This window comes from Kryptolebias marmoratus, linkage group LG4 (assembly GCF_001649575.2).
Source record: "Kryptolebias marmoratus isolate JLee-2015 linkage group LG4, ASM164957v2, whole genome shotgun sequence".
Lineage (NCBI taxonomy): Eukaryota > Metazoa > Chordata > Actinopteri > Cyprinodontiformes > Rivulidae > Kryptolebias > Kryptolebias marmoratus.
Window position 1 is genome coordinate 13703563 of NC_051433.1, and position 16420 is coordinate 13719982.

General features: G+C 46.4%; 3 protein-coding genes across 5 annotated transcripts; 2 read left to right on the forward strand and 1 right to left on the reverse strand.

Moving 5' to 3' along the window:
* Positions 1–574: 574 nt before the first annotated feature.
* Positions 575–5517, reverse strand: bysl (bystin-like). Of its 2 annotated transcripts, none has more exons than XM_017415671.3 (7): positions 5060–5517; positions 4540–4696; positions 4303–4441; positions 4040–4173; positions 3668–3828; positions 1441–1543; positions 575–1341 (listed from the first exon to the last, which is right to left on the reverse strand). In XM_017415671.3, the coding sequence occupies exons 1-7, from the start codon at positions 5334–5336 to the stop codon at positions 987–989; spliced, it is 1326 nt and encodes a 441-aa protein (XP_017271160.1). In that variant the 5' UTR covers positions 5337–5517; the 3' UTR covers positions 575–986. The 2 variants fall into 2 exon arrangements, with proteins under 2 accessions (XP_017271160.1, XP_017271161.1); XM_017415672.3 differs by having other exon boundaries at positions 5066–5494.
* An 81-nt stretch (positions 5518–5598) lies between these two features.
* Positions 5599–7338, forward strand: med20 (mediator complex subunit 20). Its single transcript, XM_017415673.3, has 4 exons — positions 5599–5714; positions 5914–6059; positions 6647–6900; positions 6979–7338. The coding sequence occupies exons 1-4, from the start codon at positions 5701–5703 to the stop codon at positions 7198–7200; spliced, it is 636 nt and encodes a 211-aa protein (XP_017271162.1). The 5' UTR covers positions 5599–5700; the 3' UTR covers positions 7201–7338.
* Positions 7339–9032: 1694 nt separating this feature from the next.
* On the forward strand, positions 9033–16033 carry usp49 (ubiquitin specific peptidase 49). 2 transcript variants are annotated; one of them, XM_017415901.3, is made up of 7 exons: positions 9033–9187; positions 10459–10564; positions 10662–12145; positions 12723–12930; positions 14017–14125; positions 14300–14505; positions 14587–16033. In XM_017415901.3, exons 3-7 carry the CDS (start codon positions 10727–10729, stop codon positions 14688–14690), a joined length of 2046 nt encoding a protein of 681 aa, XP_017271390.1. In that variant the 5' UTR covers positions 9033–9187; positions 10459–10564; positions 10662–10726; the 3' UTR covers positions 14691–16033. The 2 variants fall into 2 exon arrangements, with proteins under 2 accessions (XP_017271390.1, XP_017271391.1); XM_017415902.3 differs by lacking the exon at positions 9033–9187 and adding an exon at positions 9778–10360.
* Positions 16034–16420: the final 387 nt, after the last annotated feature.

The window sequence follows — 16420 nt, forward strand, 5'->3', positions numbered from 1 at the left end:
GAAAAAGCATTTATAACACTTCCACGTTTTATTAGCAACTTATAACACTGTGGTTGACTATTTTTTTATTTTATTTGCCAGTTCTGCTGTGATTCAGTTATTTGGTAACTCGCATTAAGTTTTTTTTTTATCTACTACCTGCTCCTTTTTGAACAAATTGTGTAAAATTACACAAAAATTAGCACGACTGTCTTCTTTTCTTAACTTTTCTTGTCTGTTATAAATAAATAATTTCCTTAGAGTCACTTCTTTTTTTAGTTTCCTGGTCAATGTTTAGATTCTACCATGTTTTATGATAACAGCAGGACGTTTTCATTTTTTTAATCCTTTTAGATGTAACACATTTGTTAAATTTCTTTGGTACTGACATCATCTTCTATTAACGTGTCTCAGTTATTTAACATATCACTTATTATAAAAACTAAAACATTAAAAAGGTTGTAAAAGTATATTTTGACCTCATGCTCATTTAAAAGATGATCCTCAATTAAGTTATTCAAAGTTGAGTATTCGCTCTTTGCTGCAGTGAGGCGAATAATCTGAATTATTAAAATAAAACTCCCCAAACCACTGATGATAGATGAAGTTACAGCTTTTATTGCAGCATTCAAGTTTGTCTGGCTAAACCTTTGCTTGTGATACCCTTTAAATGATGTAAATGCAAACAATAGATAAAAAAAATTGTTGACTTTTAAAGATTCGTTTAGCTTTTATTCTGAATCGTTGCTTCAGAATGACAACTCTTACACAAAAGCACACAAAAAGTGTTTGTGTTTCCAGAGACTCTTGTTATGAAAGGAGAGTTACATCACAACTGCTGAGCGCTTCACACGTCCAAACAAGTCCAGGCATGAGACGCAGCAACGGCTCTCAGGCTTCGCAGAGATCCCGGGGGTTTTGGAATCGTCCCCGTGTGAGATTAGAAATTACTGTCCGCCAGTCTTTTAACGCGAGCAGGGAGGATAATGTGCCACACCAGACCAGAATCAGTCCATTTCGAAGGTAACAGGGAGCCCGATTTCAATATCTCGTGACTCGGAGTTCTGCAGCTCTCTGCGGATCTCCGCTGAAACCTGAGGGTGCGTTTGTATCTTGAGCAGCTCCAGCAGCGCTGCCTTCTGCTCGGAGGCCAGGTCGGCCTTGTAGCGCTGGGCCAGGGTGAGCAGGCTCTGGTGCCACAGCACAGGAAGGGCGCGCTTTTCGCTGCGGAAGGACAGGAAGTGAGCCACCAGGGCGTCCAGGACACGGAAAGGCAAGGCGTACTTCTTGTCCAGCAAGAGGCGCAGGAAGATGCTGTTGGCGCCATTGTACTCCATCTCTGCCAACTTCAGCATCGCCGCGCTGAAAGACAAGAACGAGCGCACCAGAGAGACGTCACTAACTAGCGCCTGCCGTGACACGCTGACCTCTGAACATAGGTGCGAGGGGGCGGGGGCTTACCTAGAGTGCAGCACTGGGATGGAGCATTTAGTGAGTATGCTCCCGATGATGATGGCTTCCCTCAGGGTGCACGTTCCAGACTCGCATAACGGAATCAGGATGCCTGTGTTACAAAACAGGAATATTAGATTACTCCAGCCTATTGTTGCTGCACCGCCACGTATAAAAACTTATATTAGGAAGTCTCAGAGTTACATCAGAACAGCCGCCGCCATGTAAGCTACATCTTTTTGGGTTTTGTTTACATCTGCGCCGTAACTGGAGCCTCTGGGATTTCCTCGCAGCTGTAAGGGCAGCTCTGTGCCGAGGCTTATCAACAACAACAACAACAATAGAGGACTCCGTAACTGGAGCTGCGCGGTCGTTGTTGTGTGTCGAGGGCGTGACGGTTACATCAGCACTGGGAAGAAGATGTGTGTTTTTAGAACATGAGCTTGAAATATGAGGCTGAAATCCCCACAACAGACTGCGCTTTATTCCGCAGAGGCTGAGAGAACAAAAAAACCCAAAACACACATCACGGTGAACAAAAGAGAAGGGAAAATAACTTCAACTTTGGCATGGAGTTTTATTCTGACTGGGTGAAATAAGTGGTAGTTTGTCATGTTTATGTCAACATGACTATTAATTTAATTTAATTTGACGGTTTGTTCACAGGCGTTGCCGCTCAGCGCCACACAACACTTCCTCACTTTCTGTTCTCAAACTCTACAGAAACATTTCAGCATTTCAGCAGTCATTCAAGGAATCCCGGGTCTTTCATTTATTCGGGTTTTGGTCCACCTCACTTGTATTTTGGAGCCATGGCGCCCCCTAGTGTTTACAGGACTCAAATGTCAGTCATTTCTAATGTAGGTCAGGGAATGTTTGGGGATCAAAGTCCTTTCAAACTGCAGTGACTTGTAAACAAATGAACCAAGCTGATTAAAGATAAGACCATTAACAGTCAGTCCTAGCTGTCTGACAGATGATCTGACCCCATTCAGTCCACGATGATGCAGTCAGAACCACCTGACAGACGGGCGGGCTAATCCTCCGCATAAAATCTATAAATCTAGTACAAAAATCGGAACCGTGTCAGATCCCATGGAGCCTGGTATTTCTGCTTCGCAACCCAAGGTGCCAAAATCCTCTCATTGTTTTACTTTGCCCGCTGCCCCACGCTCCAAGGGGTGTGGTGAAGCCGGATCATAGCGCGGCATTCAGTGGAAGTTTAATGAAGCTGTCCGTACGTGACGGGAGCTCAAACGTCTCTGCGCCTTTCTGAGAATCTAAGGAGGCGTTTTAAAGTTACTGTAGAGAAAAGCCTGTCTTTAACGATAATCTCCTCACTGACAAGATGACGTTTGCATTCAGGATGTGCTGATGTTTGATGAAATCTCTTCTGCTGACTTTCCCCATCAACAAACAGATTGGAAACTGTTCTTTTATACAAATGGAGCTGAAGCTAAAGCGCTCAGATTTATTTAAAAATGCCTCCCTTGTCTTCTCTTGATGAAACAGCAGACTTCAGATGGGTTTTTTTTTTGGTGAAACATAAGGCTGGACGTTATATCCTGATTCAGCTGTAACTCCCGAGCAGCCATTCGTAGATTCTGATGTCCAACAAACGTATCAATACCTCGTTTTTAAAAAAAATAAGTATCATAAAAGCAAAACATAACTAAGTCAAACTTTAAAAAGAAATTAAAATTACCACTTGTCTTCTCAAAGACGAAACAAGGAGTTAAAAATATTGAAACGGGTGATAAACAGTTCTTCATTAAAAAATTACACAATAAACATAAATGTGCTGCAGATACTGAGAATATCATGCAGCATTTTTTAGACAGCTGCCATGAAGCACAGCAAAAGATGTTCATAAATGCGTCCTTCTTTAAAAGATGTTGTTTAAGTTGCAAAGAATAAGCTGGCAGCTACTCTTGCTCAGTTATCAAGTCAGATATATTCAATTAACATCAATCTTCTCAGTTCTAAAAACAAAAATGAGATATCTGACAGCTGTTATTCTTTTATTTTAGCATTTTTATTTATTAATGCTGTTCATACACGTTGTAAGCACGACTTTTAGTCTTAAATTGGTCTTATGATTGATTTTGTTGTCTTTTAAACTGGAATATTTGTTAATATTTATCATTTCTTAGTCCATTATTAACTTTACACCGCCTGTAATTTCATTTTATGTTCCATGTGAACGGGATTTAATTTGTTTTTGTGCAAGCCCCACCTTTAAACCAGGCTCCTGGTTTGAACAAGGCCTTCTTCAGGGCGCTGTAGAGGTGAAAGTTTAGCCGCTTGTACTCTGCGATGTCGTCCCGCACTCGGGGCAGCAGCACCAGGTTGTAAAACCTCTGAGCCATTCGCTCCTTCAGATTAGAGGAGAAGATTCTACAACAGAAACGTAAAACAAATCATTTAACTGCAAATCCTAAAGGTTCGGACTTTAGCTGGACATATATGTTATATTTCTGTACCACAATAGGTTAATAAGCTGCTTAAGCACTTTCTTTAAGCTTTAGTGCATTAAACTTGTTAAATAATAAGACTAGATAGTCTTCAAGTATCTGGAGTACTTGGGATAGCTCAGCAGAGGCCTCACCTCGTCGCCTGGTACATGGCGGCCGCAGACCAGGTTTCAGGCTCCGTCAAATACAAAACCTGCTCCCAGTTTGAAAGTGCTGGGATTATTTTAAAGGCCTTTGGCAGTTTACCGCTGCGATACTTCGACAAAACCTGAAAGAAAAAGGAGAAAATGGGGTTTGTGCCGTTTCCTCATTTATGCCTTTTTGTTTTGGTGTCTTGCATCTTTTAAATCAATGTGTTTTTTTCTTGTTATTGTTGACACGCGGCACGTTTTCTGACCTTACTGACACCTCTGTACACCTCGATTATTCTCGGGTCCAGCTGGGGCATCGGGCGCCCCGACACCTCCGACATCACCGTTCCTACTTCGGTCTGCTTCTCCGTGATCTTCTCCATGATGATGTCAGCTAAGGTCCGCCTGTGACGATCACAGAGAGGAAACACAAGATTATCACCATCACAAGGGCAGCTGATCTCCACGGGCACTTTCACGGTTTAAGCCAAGCCGCATCTTGCCTCAGTGGAGGGTTTTTACTCATGAACATCTCGATGGCCTTCTCGTCGTTGGGGTCTACGTTGACTTCGGCGTCGCACTCGGCATCGCCGTCACCAGCGCCTGCTTCTCCCAGGGCCGGCCATTCTTCATCTGAGTCCGCGTCCTGAGAGTCCGGACCTAAAATGCGATTGTAAAACAAAGACAGTCATAATTAACAGTCAGAAACATGCACAGGAAACTTCCCTTTCAAGACGAGCATTGTCTAGAGAAGATTAATCATATGAATCATATGTAAAATGTGACGTATATGTGCACTTACAGACACTATCCATTGAAATAAATAATCGTAACCATTTCTATCATTGGTTTTCTTAATGTACAAATCAAAAGGTGTTGTATAATTAAGAACAAACACCGTGCACTACTAACATTCATGCTGTATTTCTAATTTAAAAAAACTTCCACTGGTTTTGGGGAAGCTACCCGGCCACGCCAGACTTCATTCAAAAAACCGTCAATTTAAGGCAGGAACCCCTCCACCTTTACCCAGAACAGTAACCGGCGCCTTCTTCTTCTCGGGTGCCAGGCCATACTCCGTCTGCAGCTCCTCTTGTTGGATCCTGGCCTGCTGTAGGATTTTCCTTGACAGGCGCTCGTCTACGTACATGTCCTCGCTCTCTGCCCGGCTGTCGCTGCCCTTCACGCGGCCTCGGGCTCGGATCGTGTCCGCCTGGAGGATCTGGTCGGCCAGCGGCACTGCCGCTGATCCCCCGCCGCCGTTCTTCTCTCCGCCTTTGGATCTTTTTACTTTCGGCATTACCGCAGCAAGACTCGGGCTGTATTTTAACAATAACGTCGGCGTTTTACGTCTGCATTAGCGGCCGGAAGCTTAGACGGACTCTTTAAAGACTGTAAACAGTCTGTCGCTCAGCACGTGCGGATAAAGGAACGGGCGGAAGTGACGAACATTACGTAACGTCCTGTTTTCTTAAACCCTAAAAATAAATAAAATCAAATAAACATAGTGATATTTATAATGTATACGTATACGCTATTCATTTATGAATTATAAAAAAATATGTTTCTTGAGTTTCGTCCCCCAAACGGACCGGAAGTTAATGTGCTGACCCGGAAGTACTCAAATCCCAAAGGGTAGCCAAGTAAACGAATAACAAAAATCAATGGGGGTTACTTGGTAAGCTAATTTATTTGTGTTTTTAGCTACAGTTTAAATTTTAATCTGTATTTTCTCACATTTGCTCACTGTGTGCTTGTCGTTCAGTCGCGCTGCTCTTGTTCATACAAATAATACTTATCTGATTGTCAGGTTCTGCCTTTTCCGAGTCGCTTCTCACCGATGTTCTCTGTTCCCCGTGGTGTTTTGTGTCGTGCAGCGTGTGCCAGGTGCCCGTGGCGGACGGGAAGAGCGTGCAGCAGACGGTGGACATCCTGCACAAAAAGCTGGAGCAGCTGGGAGCCGTGAAGCAGGGCAGCTTCTGCGTGGACTGCGAGACGTACCAGTCCACAGGAAATGCCGGCGGTAAGGTTCAGCTGCTTACCTTATTTATGTCACACTTTGGATCGTTTGGGAACTCCTTAAAAGTGGACATAAATAAATAACATTAGAGTGTTTCAGGTTAGAAGGACTCCTCGTCATTGCTGACCTTGATTTTCAAGATTCTCCTTTAATTATAAAGTTAAAGAGGGGACACAGATCCTGTCAGGTTTAGTCAGCAGCTCTGCCAGTTCGTCTGTCACTGTCAGGCTTTAATGTGCAGACTTTGTTTTAGGAATTTTGGTTATTTTATTTTTTCTGTTTTCTGCTGCTGCTCGTCTGAGTGCTCCTTTAAGCAAAAGCAGAAAGTCGTGATGAAATTCGGCACATTCTTCTTCATAATCACTGCAGCGTCTCTCGCTTTATTGGGTGCCCATTTTCACCAACTGCTGCACTGGAATGAGCGTCAACAAATCACTACAATCTCAGCTTTGTTCTTTTTTACACATTGTGTAATCAATTTAACAAATTCTACAGGTTTCAGAGGTAATGCATAGGATAGGTTCTTTATGCTAAAATGTTCTGCAGGTGAAATTGTGTCTAAAATTAAATTTATTTGTTTTTTTTTCCAGGTCAGTCCTCTAAGCTCCTGTATGTGATGCACAACTCGGAGTTCCCCCTCAGCTGCTTGGCTCTGTTTGAAGGAGGGCCCTGTCTGACCGCGGACGCCAACTTCGACGTCCTCATGGTGAAGCTGAAGAGCCACTTCCAGAACGCCAAGGGCCACAAGGTGGAGTGTCGGGGCTCGAGGTACCGCTACTGCGACTTCCTGATCAAAGTGGGCACGGTCGCGATGAGCTCCAGCGTCCGAGGGATCTCGGTGGAGGTGTGCCCAGACCCGGTTTGCTTTTATTAGCGAGGCTGGAGGCGAGGCTGTTTTAACTCTCGGAGTGTTTCCTTCCAGGTGGAATACTGTCCCTGCGTGGTCCCAGGGGACTGCTGGAACCTGATGAAGGAGTTCATGCAGTCTTTCCTTGGCAGCAACGTCCCCGAACTCCCGACTGTGTTCGCTGCCAAACCTGAGGGTCTGTTTGCGCCGGCGGACTGCGTCGACACCATGACTCAGTACCTGGAGCTGTTCAACAAGCTTCGGAAGCTGCAAATCACCGGAAGCAGTGTGCGTTGAGTCGGCAGCGCTCCACTCCTTCTGTACGGATAATTCTGGTCCTATGGATCTGCGTGATGTTTATATTTCTATTTCTACAGTATTTTGACTAATTTCATGAAAGCATTTGGTATTAAAGAGACTTGGTAGGAAAAGAAATGTATGAAGTTTTTTTTTTATATATATATATATATATAATCATCTAAAGCCTTTTGGTGGGTTGTGACTATTCTTAGAGATGCTTTTAGATGTTTCTGCTGCAGTAAAAATACACACCATGTAGTACTTTTTATTGTCATGAGGTATGTAAAGCTGCAAGTTTCACCAGGTAATAAACAAGAGTTTTTTATTATGATTAAAGTGGAAAAACCTGTAATAAAGTACACATAAGTTTAGCTGATCAGATACCCGATCACCGACTAAAGAGCCACGTTTTAACAAATCAAACCATTTTTTTTATAAAGAAATGTCAAAAACATTGATTCTTTGTCAAATCTGAGCCTCGAGCTGCTGTTTGATGAGAAGTTAGTGAAAAGAAATTCATGTTTTTTGTTACTTTATGTCAAAAACTTACAATGAATTGGTAGAAAAAATAAAAAACGTTAATTCATCAGAGTTAAACAGCAGGCTAATCATCCTGTAACTGTACGTCAGCAGATCCTTTTAGGATCTTTCAGAAAAAGTCCAAGTTGCATGAATTTTTAGTTCAGCTTTTTTTACTTTTAACTGGAGCAGGAAAAGCAAATAAGAACATTTCCAAATAAATAACAACATCATGTATTTATTAAATATTAACCCATCTGCTGTGGAACGTGCACCCCAACAGAAAGAAAGACCAAAAAAAAAGTCTGTCTGTCGCTCTGTAACCTTTTAAACATCTATATTTGAATCTTTGCTGCCACAGTTTCTCTGTTATTCACGTTTAAACAGCTTGTAAAATAACAACAGGTGTGATGACAAGAAGCCGATAGTAATCCCATCATTTCTGACGTTTGGAGGACAGAATAATGGAGATCAATGGGATTTAGGTTACAGCAGATGAGAAATCCCAGCCCTGCTTGGTGTTCAGAGTCCGGACTGTCATTTTAACACCTTTTATAGTTTTTTTTTAAACAATTCCTGTTGAAGTTTAATGATTGTTTTTGAATAAATTGTTGCACAGAAAGTTAGGCTGACGGTAAAACATCGTCCTGCTCCCCCAGTACTAATTATACGTCGAAATGTAGGTATTTTTGACCTCTTTCGCCCAGTTCGACTCTCACCTCTGCAGAGAGGTGAGAACCCCAGATATTCTCTTAAACACTGAAACCGGTGGGTATCCAGAACCTGTCGGATCTCCTGCTCGACAGATTAAAACCTTCTGCCCGCTCTCGATTTGTAGGTTTGCCCTCTCGCTGACCGAGGCAGTCAGGGAGTGACAGACACAGCGGTTACCACAGTGACCACCATGGTAACCATTTTGATCCTGGTTTTCTTTACAGTTTATACATAAGTTATGGCAAAAATGTTCCAGCTCTAAAAAAAGTTTATTTAAATGAGACTTTTAGAGCCACACAGGAGCTTGGCACCTGTGTCACCCTGTGTTCACTTTAACTAAAACAGGTTTATTTGTAGGAAAATATAACAACAATAGGTCCTAACGCCCCTCAACAAGCTTCCCGCGACCACCCGGCTCGTGCCGGGGCAGAGGCGGGCACCGGGAGCCCCGCTCCGCAGCCCCAGCCTCGGTTATTGTTCCATGTGGCCTCGGTGGGCGGACGGACGGACGGTCCATCCTGCCGCCTGTTGTTCAGCCGCTGAGCCAATGAGAGCCCGGCTGCCGCTCGGTCCCGGTCCAATGAGAGCGGCGGGGGTCTGGGCTCGGGCAGGGGGAGAGAGTTGGGTTGTTCGATCCGCGAGGAGGACAACAAGCCCCGCAGCAGCTCCCGGAGAGAGGAGAGCGAACCGGACGGATGGACGGCTGGGCGGACGGACGGAGGGAGGAGGAGGAGGACGGACGTCGGCGATGGTAATGCCGCCGAGCGTTTCTGGGATGGAGCTGTGGGAGCTGAGCGCAGCCGAGGCCCCGGCGTCCCCGCAGCCGGCTCCGCGTGCCTGAATGTCACCGTGGAGTTTTTCTTTTATTAAAAAAAAAAAAACGGTTAGCGGCGCAGTTCGGCTCGCGAGCTCTTAGCCGTTAGTTAGCGAACAATAACAACCGTTAGGTTAACTTCCACTGCTAGCGGCGCGGCTAGCGCAAGTTGCCGCCGAGCGGACCAAACAAATAACAGCTAACCCGAGCTAGGCGAGCGGAGGCGTTTTTAACAAAGTGCGTTTTTTTATTTAAATGTGTGTGTGAGAAAGAGAGAAAGAGAGTGGTGTTAAGCACAGCAGAGGGGCTGAGCGGCGCTAACCCCGCGAGCGGAGCCGCTGCTAGCATGAACCGTTAGCAGCGTTAGCTGACTCCGCTGCCTCGAACCAACAAAGTTGGTGGAGGTTCCCGGAGAGTGGCTCCGTGTTCTTTGTTCTGGCTGAGCACGGCGGCGGTGGCGGTGGTGGAGGGGGAGCGGGAGCGTGAGGAGCCAGCCTGTCTGAGCCGCACGGCGGGACTTTTACAAACACGCACAGGCAGAGTTAAAATGATATATATATAAAAAAGATTAAATGTCGGATTGTAGTCGGTTAACATGCAGCCGCAGCACATAACAGGATTAGAGAGGAGGAGGAGGGGGGCCGCTAACAAGGAACCAGTTGCACCGAGCTGAGAGTTTTCAAAGGAAAAAAATTAAAAATCCTTCTTTATTACAACAACATTCCTGTCTAACTGGAAGTTTTCATGGTGTGTTAGTGGCACAGTCGAAATAAGTACTGAAGGTATTAAGTAAAAGTACTGATATACAAATATAACAATGTAAAAAACACCTAAATCCTAAGTAAAATCACAGCATTCAGAAGTATGCAGCACCAACAGGAGTTTTGAATTATTGACACTGATAAAAGGTAAATTAAGTTATATATTGCTGATAGTTTTTTAATAGTTTTGCGCGCCAGAGGAAAAGCTCAGTTCTGATGCAGAAATATCCGAAACTTTTCTCTTTTTTGTGTGATTTTTAAGCAGTCGTAAATTAATTTTGACTGATATCAATAAGTGCAAGATGTCCCTGTAAAACAAAGCAGACTGGAAGCATAATGTGGTATGCAGGTTTGTAAGCGGCACCATGTCTGGTTGAATGTATTTTTTTTAGGCTGTCCTAAATGTCCGTCTGATCAGTCCTGCCCGTCTCTCCTCCCCGTTCCCAGACTCGTCCTGCTGGTGTTGGTGGTGACCGTGGGTGGAAGCTGAGCTCGGTTCTGCGGACGATGTGATGTTTTGACCCCAACTGGATCGAGCGAAAACACTTGTACAGTCAGTACATCTGTTTAATTCCGTACACCATAAAAAACCCACATCTTTTTTAGTCCCGTTAGAGCTCAAACCTTTCTTATTTTTTTTGTCCCCTCAGAATGAGTTGCTGCTCGGCTGCGGGACGTGTGTCCTTTCGCTGAGGCCACATGTGCATCTGCAGAGATGGACCGCTGTAAGCACGTGGGACGCCTTCGCCTGAGCCAGGATCATTCCATACTCAATCCGCAGAAATGGCACTGCGTGGAGTGCAGCACCACGGATTCGGTGTGGGCCTGCCTCAAGTGCTCCCACGTGGCCTGTGGACGCTTCATGGAGGAGCACTCACTCAAACACTTTCAGGAGTCCCAGCACCCGCTGGCCATGGAGGTGCGGGAGCTGGACGTCTTCTGCTTTGCCTGCGGAGACTATGTGCTCAATGACAATGCAGAGGGAGACCTCAAGCTCCTCAGAGGGGCCCTCTCTACGGTTCGGAGCCCGGGCAGGCGCTCACTGCGCTCCTCGGCCGGCGGGGACTGCACCACCTGGGTCGGGGAAGGGGGGCCGCAGCCCGCCATGCAGCTGGCCCTGCGGCACAGACGGAAAACGCTGCTGAGGAAGATGTTTCAGACGTGGTTCGGCAAACACCAAGAGCTTCAAAATGAACGCAAAGAGAAACTGGAGGAAGCCAGGAGACAAAAGAAGGAGGTGAAAAGGAGGCTCATGGAGGAGCTTGTCAGTGTCCCTCCCAGAAAGAGTGCCAGGCTTCTCACTCAGGCGCCACGCTCAACCATCACACTCATTCCTCGCAAGTTTCGCGACCCACCAGAACGCCTACCTCCTCCTCCCCCTCCGCCCAGGAAGCCTTCGATTCTCGCCCTGCCCCGCAAGGCTCCCCAGAACGGCAGAGCCGCTAAGCTGAGGCGGTACTACTCCACGCACGCCGTGACGACACGGCGGCGGCCCGCCCCGGGCGTCACCGGCCTGCGCAACCTGGGCAACACGTGCTACATGAACTCGATCCTGCAGGTGCTGAGCCACCTGCAGAAATTCAGGGAGTGTTTTCTCACTTTGGACCTGTGTGAGACCGAGGAGCTGCTGGCCAAAACCAACCGCTCCCAGGCGGTGAAGGGCATGGCAGGAGGGGTTGTCAGTAGTGGAAAAACGCTCCTGTCGGAGTTCCCGCTGGAACGGATGGGGAAGGCGGGCTGCTTGAATTTGCCCGAGGGCAAAAAGGAAAGCGTCCCGCCTTCCCCGCAGGCCGCAGAATTGGTCCAGCCCAAGGAGTCTCGGTGCTCCACTCGCCAGCAAATGTCTCTGTGCCACGAGCTGCATACGCTTTTCAGGGTCATGTGGTCAGGCCGGTGGTCCCTGGTCTCCCCCTTCGCCATGCTGCACTCCGTGTGGAACCTCATCCCGGCTTTCCGCGGCTACGACCAGCAGGACGCCCAGGAGTTCCTGTGTGAGCTGCTGGACAAGGTGCAGCAGGAGCTGGACACGGAGGGCTCCAGGCGGCGGATAGTCATCCCTATCACGAAGAGGAAGCTGTCCAAGCAAGTGCTGAAAGTTCTGAACACCATCTTTCACGGGCAGCTCCTCAGCCAGGTGAGACGCTGATTAATACTCGCTCCTTCTGCAAACCTCCCGGTTTGCGAACGGTTGCAGTGAAATGTGATGGAAAAGTTAAAGAACAGACGACAGAGCCTGCCTGTTTTAAGCAGCCTTTATGCAGAAACCTTGAGTAGTTTTTGACTGGACCGACGGGCTAACGGCTAGTCCGAGCTGGGCTGCTGCCATCTTGAAACAGCTTCCACCTGAAGCATTTCGCAGCTCTGTGTGCTAACGGCGTTTTATAAACCTTAACGCCGGCCTTAGTAACACATTACACAACAACCTCTCCACAGAGCCCCGCTTTGAAGTATCTGAACTATTCCTTTAACGAGCTGCGACTCGACAATCAAGTAGTCTCTTAATCGGCTGCTGATAACGATTATTTTAGTGATCAGTTCAGGTTAGTTATCGTTGCTTTGTCCACATTTTCAGTGTGATAATCTCCCCCCTGCAGCTTGATTTAGAAACCGAAAAAAATTAAATTATTGTCATTTCCACGAGAATGTTTCCCCTCTTCTGTTATCAAATACATGACAGCCGGTCTTTTCTCTCCTCCACCGTCGTTTCTCAGGTGACATGTCTGTCGTGTAAGCACAAGTCGAACACCGTGGAGCCGTTCTGGGATCTGTCCCTGGAGTTTCCGGAGCGGTACCACAGCACCAACAAAGGCTCGGGCTCCACGGCTTACCAGCGGAGCTGCACCCTGGTGGAGATGCTGTCCAAGTTTACAGAGATGGAGGCTCTGGAGGGCAACATCTACGCCTGCAACCACTGCAACAGTGAGTCCACGAGGCTCCCTGTTGACGTTAAATGCTCTGATTTATCTTTCAGGTTTGATGAAACATTTATGCGCTTTTACTTTTGAAGCCTCAGTGTTCATAAACAAGAAGCTCTATTAAATATTGAGAGGAAATATTAAGATCAAAGTCAAAAATCTATAAAAGAAAACTAAAGATTGAACTTTTTTCTGTTTTTAAATTCTAGGATTTAGATTGAAGAAATATTTAATGGATGTTTTTATCCAAAAAGGCCAAATGTTTAGAAGTCTAATTGATTCGTCCTGAGCGTCTCTGACTCAGAGAAAAAAAAGATCTGGTCCAGATCTGCCCATCTTCATTTTAGAAAGGGTGCTCCAACAGATGAAAGCGGGAACGTGGGAACAGGGTGGGCAGGGAAATAATCCGCACAGCCATTCGCACGAAAATACGCCCTGATTTTCACAGACAGGAGGCTCGCTGGTTGCTTGGTGGCGAAACCGCAACAGAAAATCTGTCTGTTTTCCTGCAGTCACAGCCGTGTGAGAAACCTCCGTAATTACGACCAGACTCCTCCTCTGTGTGATCGAAGCGGAACCTGGCGGCCTGATTGTGCCGCGTTAACACTAAAATAAAATAAAAAAACAAACCCAGCTGCAGAGCTAAACTGCAGCGCAGCAGTTCTTACATGTTGCTGTCATCCGTTTTCTTCCGGTTATCCGCGGTCGACGTGTCCAGGAGGGGAAACTCCTCGGGGGACGCTCTCCAGCTCCTCCTCTGGAGATCCCACAGCGTTCCCAGGCCAGAGATGCGCTCCGGGTCTTCCCTTCCTTGAAGTTGAAGTTGTAAATTTAAAAAACGTTTAAGTGCCGGGAGCTGGGTAAACCAGGGATGAGGCTCTGTCTACAGAAACCTCACCGGAGGCAGACCTCCTGGGACGGTTTTAGACTCTGCGTTACTCGCAGAGAGCTGCTCTCCGTAGGTTTTATTATTAAAGACATGAGAAGAGTTTCAGCTATAAGAAACGTCTGAAACATCTGAAGAAAGTAACGAGTAATTCACAGCCTCTTATTATGGAGGTATTTACCATCTGCTGTTCCTTCGTTTCAGGAAGAAGAAGAAAATCATCCCACAAACCCCTGGTTCTGTCAGAAGCCCGGAAGCAGCTTCTGATCTACCGTTTACCTCAGGTTCTTCGGCTGCACCTCAAACGGTTCAGGCAAGTCTCTCCACGTTCGTCCCTTTTAAATCGAACTGTAGACGAGTTCAGAACCACCCCCCTCGTGCTTTGCTGGGCCAGGTCCCTGAAGCTGAAACCGGCCCTCCAGAGAACGGGGATGGGGGGTGGCGTGTCTGCGTGGGGGTTCCTAACGTTTGCTCTGTCGTTGGGCAGGTGGTCGGGCCGGAACCACAGAGAGAAAATCGGCGTCCACGTGGCCTTCGACCAGGTTCTGAACATCAAGCCGTACTGCTGCACAGACTCAGGCCACTCCGTCCACAGAGGAGGCTACACCTACGACCTGTCGGCTGTGGTTATGCATCACGGGAAAGGCTTTGGCTCAGGGCACTACACCGCATACTGCTACAACACTGAAGGAGGTGGGGAGCCCGCGGCGATTTAACCCCGTCCATTTTGAGTGCGCGTGACGTTAATGTGACCCCCTCCCCTGTCGTCCTCAGGCTTCTGGGTCCACTGTAATGACTCCGAGATGAAGGTTTGCAGCATGGAGGAGGTGTGCAACACTCAGGCCTACATCCTCTTCTACACCCAGAGGTCTGCTTAGGTACCTCGCCCGCCGTGATGCTGACTCGTACCGAGGGCTGCGTTTATGAAAATGTTGTCAGATCTGCCGCCAGATGTCACTTTAAAAAGAAAAGGACGATCGCAGAGGTGGTGGGGGGAGACCCCGGTGTCAAGTTTTAGCAGCAGAATCCAGATTAGGATGAGTAAAAGTGGTCATTTTACCACGATTACGTGAACGATGAGCAGAATGCTGGACTGTCTGAAATTTAAACAATCTTTTCATAAATGAAGCTTCAGGTATCCCAGCTAGCGGGGCCAGGGTTTATTTGTTTTGTTTTTGTTTTTGTTTACGGCCTGAAGACTGTGGGAGCAACTCTGTCCTGCTGAACACCAAGACATGTCCACGTTTTTCAAACAACAATCAGGCTTTTTCCCCCTGAGGCAGCATTTTTACATCCGAAGGCGGCGCGGATTCTGGAGTTCAAAAAAGTTTTTTTTTTTTTTTATTTTATTTCTCCTCGCCGTAACGTTTGATCTCAGTCATCGACATGACTCCAAACTTGGCGTTGCGTCACATTCAGCTTTGTTTTTCTTACTTTCTTTTTTTTTAAATCCTTGTCAGACATTTTGAACTTTCACAACTCGCCCCCCGTCGTTCCCCCCTCTCCTCCGAACGTACTGCTGTGACTGAATACTGTGTCTTAGGCTCCAGACTCTCAGTGAACACCAATATATATGTATTTTTTTTTTTTTTCCTCGTTTATTTTATTTCGTAGTCATCCGATTTTAATTCCATGGACAAGGCAATGAGGTTTGCGCTTTCAGGCGGTCGGCGACGCGTGACGGGAGGCTGCAGCTTCCGCCCAGGGGGGGAGCTGGTTCTGCTGTAAGTGCCGGTCCGCTCTTGAGAAATGAGCATACTGAATGAAGAATGTGTCTTTGTAGGACGTGGGAGGGGGGGGGACGTGGAGCACCCTTTTTATTTTATTTTATTTCTTTTTATTGAGTTGAGCACCTGAAAGCAATATATTGTACGTCCCTCGCGTCAACAGGAAGCCAGGATCAAATCAGGAATTCTTCTGCTTGTTATACGACGTTCTTTTCTACTCTGTTTTTATCGAGGTCTTTAGAATTTGCTAGGTAATCATGAATACTGTTGTGTTTGATACGAGTCAAACACAGAACACACTTTGTGAACTCTGTGAAAGTTGGAACAATCTAATGACGATGAATGTCTTACTTTATAGAGGTCAGCTGTGGCCCTGCCGCCGGCTCCGACGGCCTCGAGTTCTGTCTTGTACTGTAAGAATACCTGTCATAAATGTATTGTTCGTTTAGGTTTTGCCTGACAGTAATTATTAAAAAGACGACAAACAAATGTTACTGGTTTTTTTTATTTGTTTTAAGGGTTCGTCTAAAACGCAAGTCTGTTTCCTTTCAGGTGATTTGATGCAGAAAGATGCGATGGTAACTGTTCTGTTTTTATATTTGTACTTTTCAGCTTGCAATCAGGTTCTGGACTTCCTGGGAGTAAGAAACCAACAAAAAAAGAAGCAAAGAACCCGTAGATTAGATTAAATTCAGTGTCTGAGCCTCAGGTCTGCTGCAGATTCGGACTACGAATCGTCCAACAACCTGAGGTTCTGCTGCTGCAGCTTTACTTGGTTCAAACTGTCCTGTCGATTAAAGCCATAGTTCAGGTGTCTTTGGAAAGGTGATGAACAGTTAGCATCTTACCTGCTGTAGATGGAGTGAGCCGTGCTGTCAGAA

What these genes read in the sequence shown, in the direction of transcription:
- bysl (XM_017415671.3), bottom strand. Translation starts at nt 5,336, where the DNA reads ATGCCGAAAGTAAAAAGATCCAAAGGCGGAGAGAAGAACGGCGGCGGG. An exon ending in ACCAGGAGCCTGGTTTAAAG is followed by an intron (nt 1,544 to 3,667) that starts GTGGGGCTTGCA and finishes TTTGTAACACAG; the next exon opens with GCATCCTGATTCCGTTATGC. An exon ending in ATCCCAGTGCTGCACTCTAG is followed by an intron (nt 1,342 to 1,440) that starts GTAAGCCCCCGC and finishes CTTGTCTTTCAG; the next exon opens with CGCGGCGATGCTGAAGTTGG.
- med20 (XM_017415673.3), top strand. An exon ending in GTCCACAGGAAATGCCGGCG is followed by an intron (nt 6,060 to 6,646) that starts GTAAGGTTCAGC and finishes TTTTTTTTCCAG; the next exon opens with GTCAGTCCTCTAAGCTCCTG. An exon ending in TCCGAGGGATCTCGGTGGAG is followed by an intron (nt 6,901 to 6,978) that starts GTGTGCCCAGAC and finishes GTTTCCTTCCAG; the next exon opens with GTGGAATACTGTCCCTGCGT.
- usp49 (XM_017415901.3), top strand. Translation starts at nt 10,727, where the DNA reads ATGGACCGCTGTAAGCACGTGGGACGCCTTCGCCTGAGCCAGGATCAT. An exon ending in ACGGGCAGCTCCTCAGCCAG is followed by an intron (nt 12,146 to 12,722) that starts GTGAGACGCTGA and finishes GTCGTTTCTCAG; the next exon opens with GTGACATGTCTGTCGTGTAA. An exon ending in CTGCACCTCAAACGGTTCAG is followed by an intron (nt 14,126 to 14,299) that starts GCAAGTCTCTCC and finishes GTCGTTGGGCAG; the next exon opens with GTGGTCGGGCCGGAACCACA.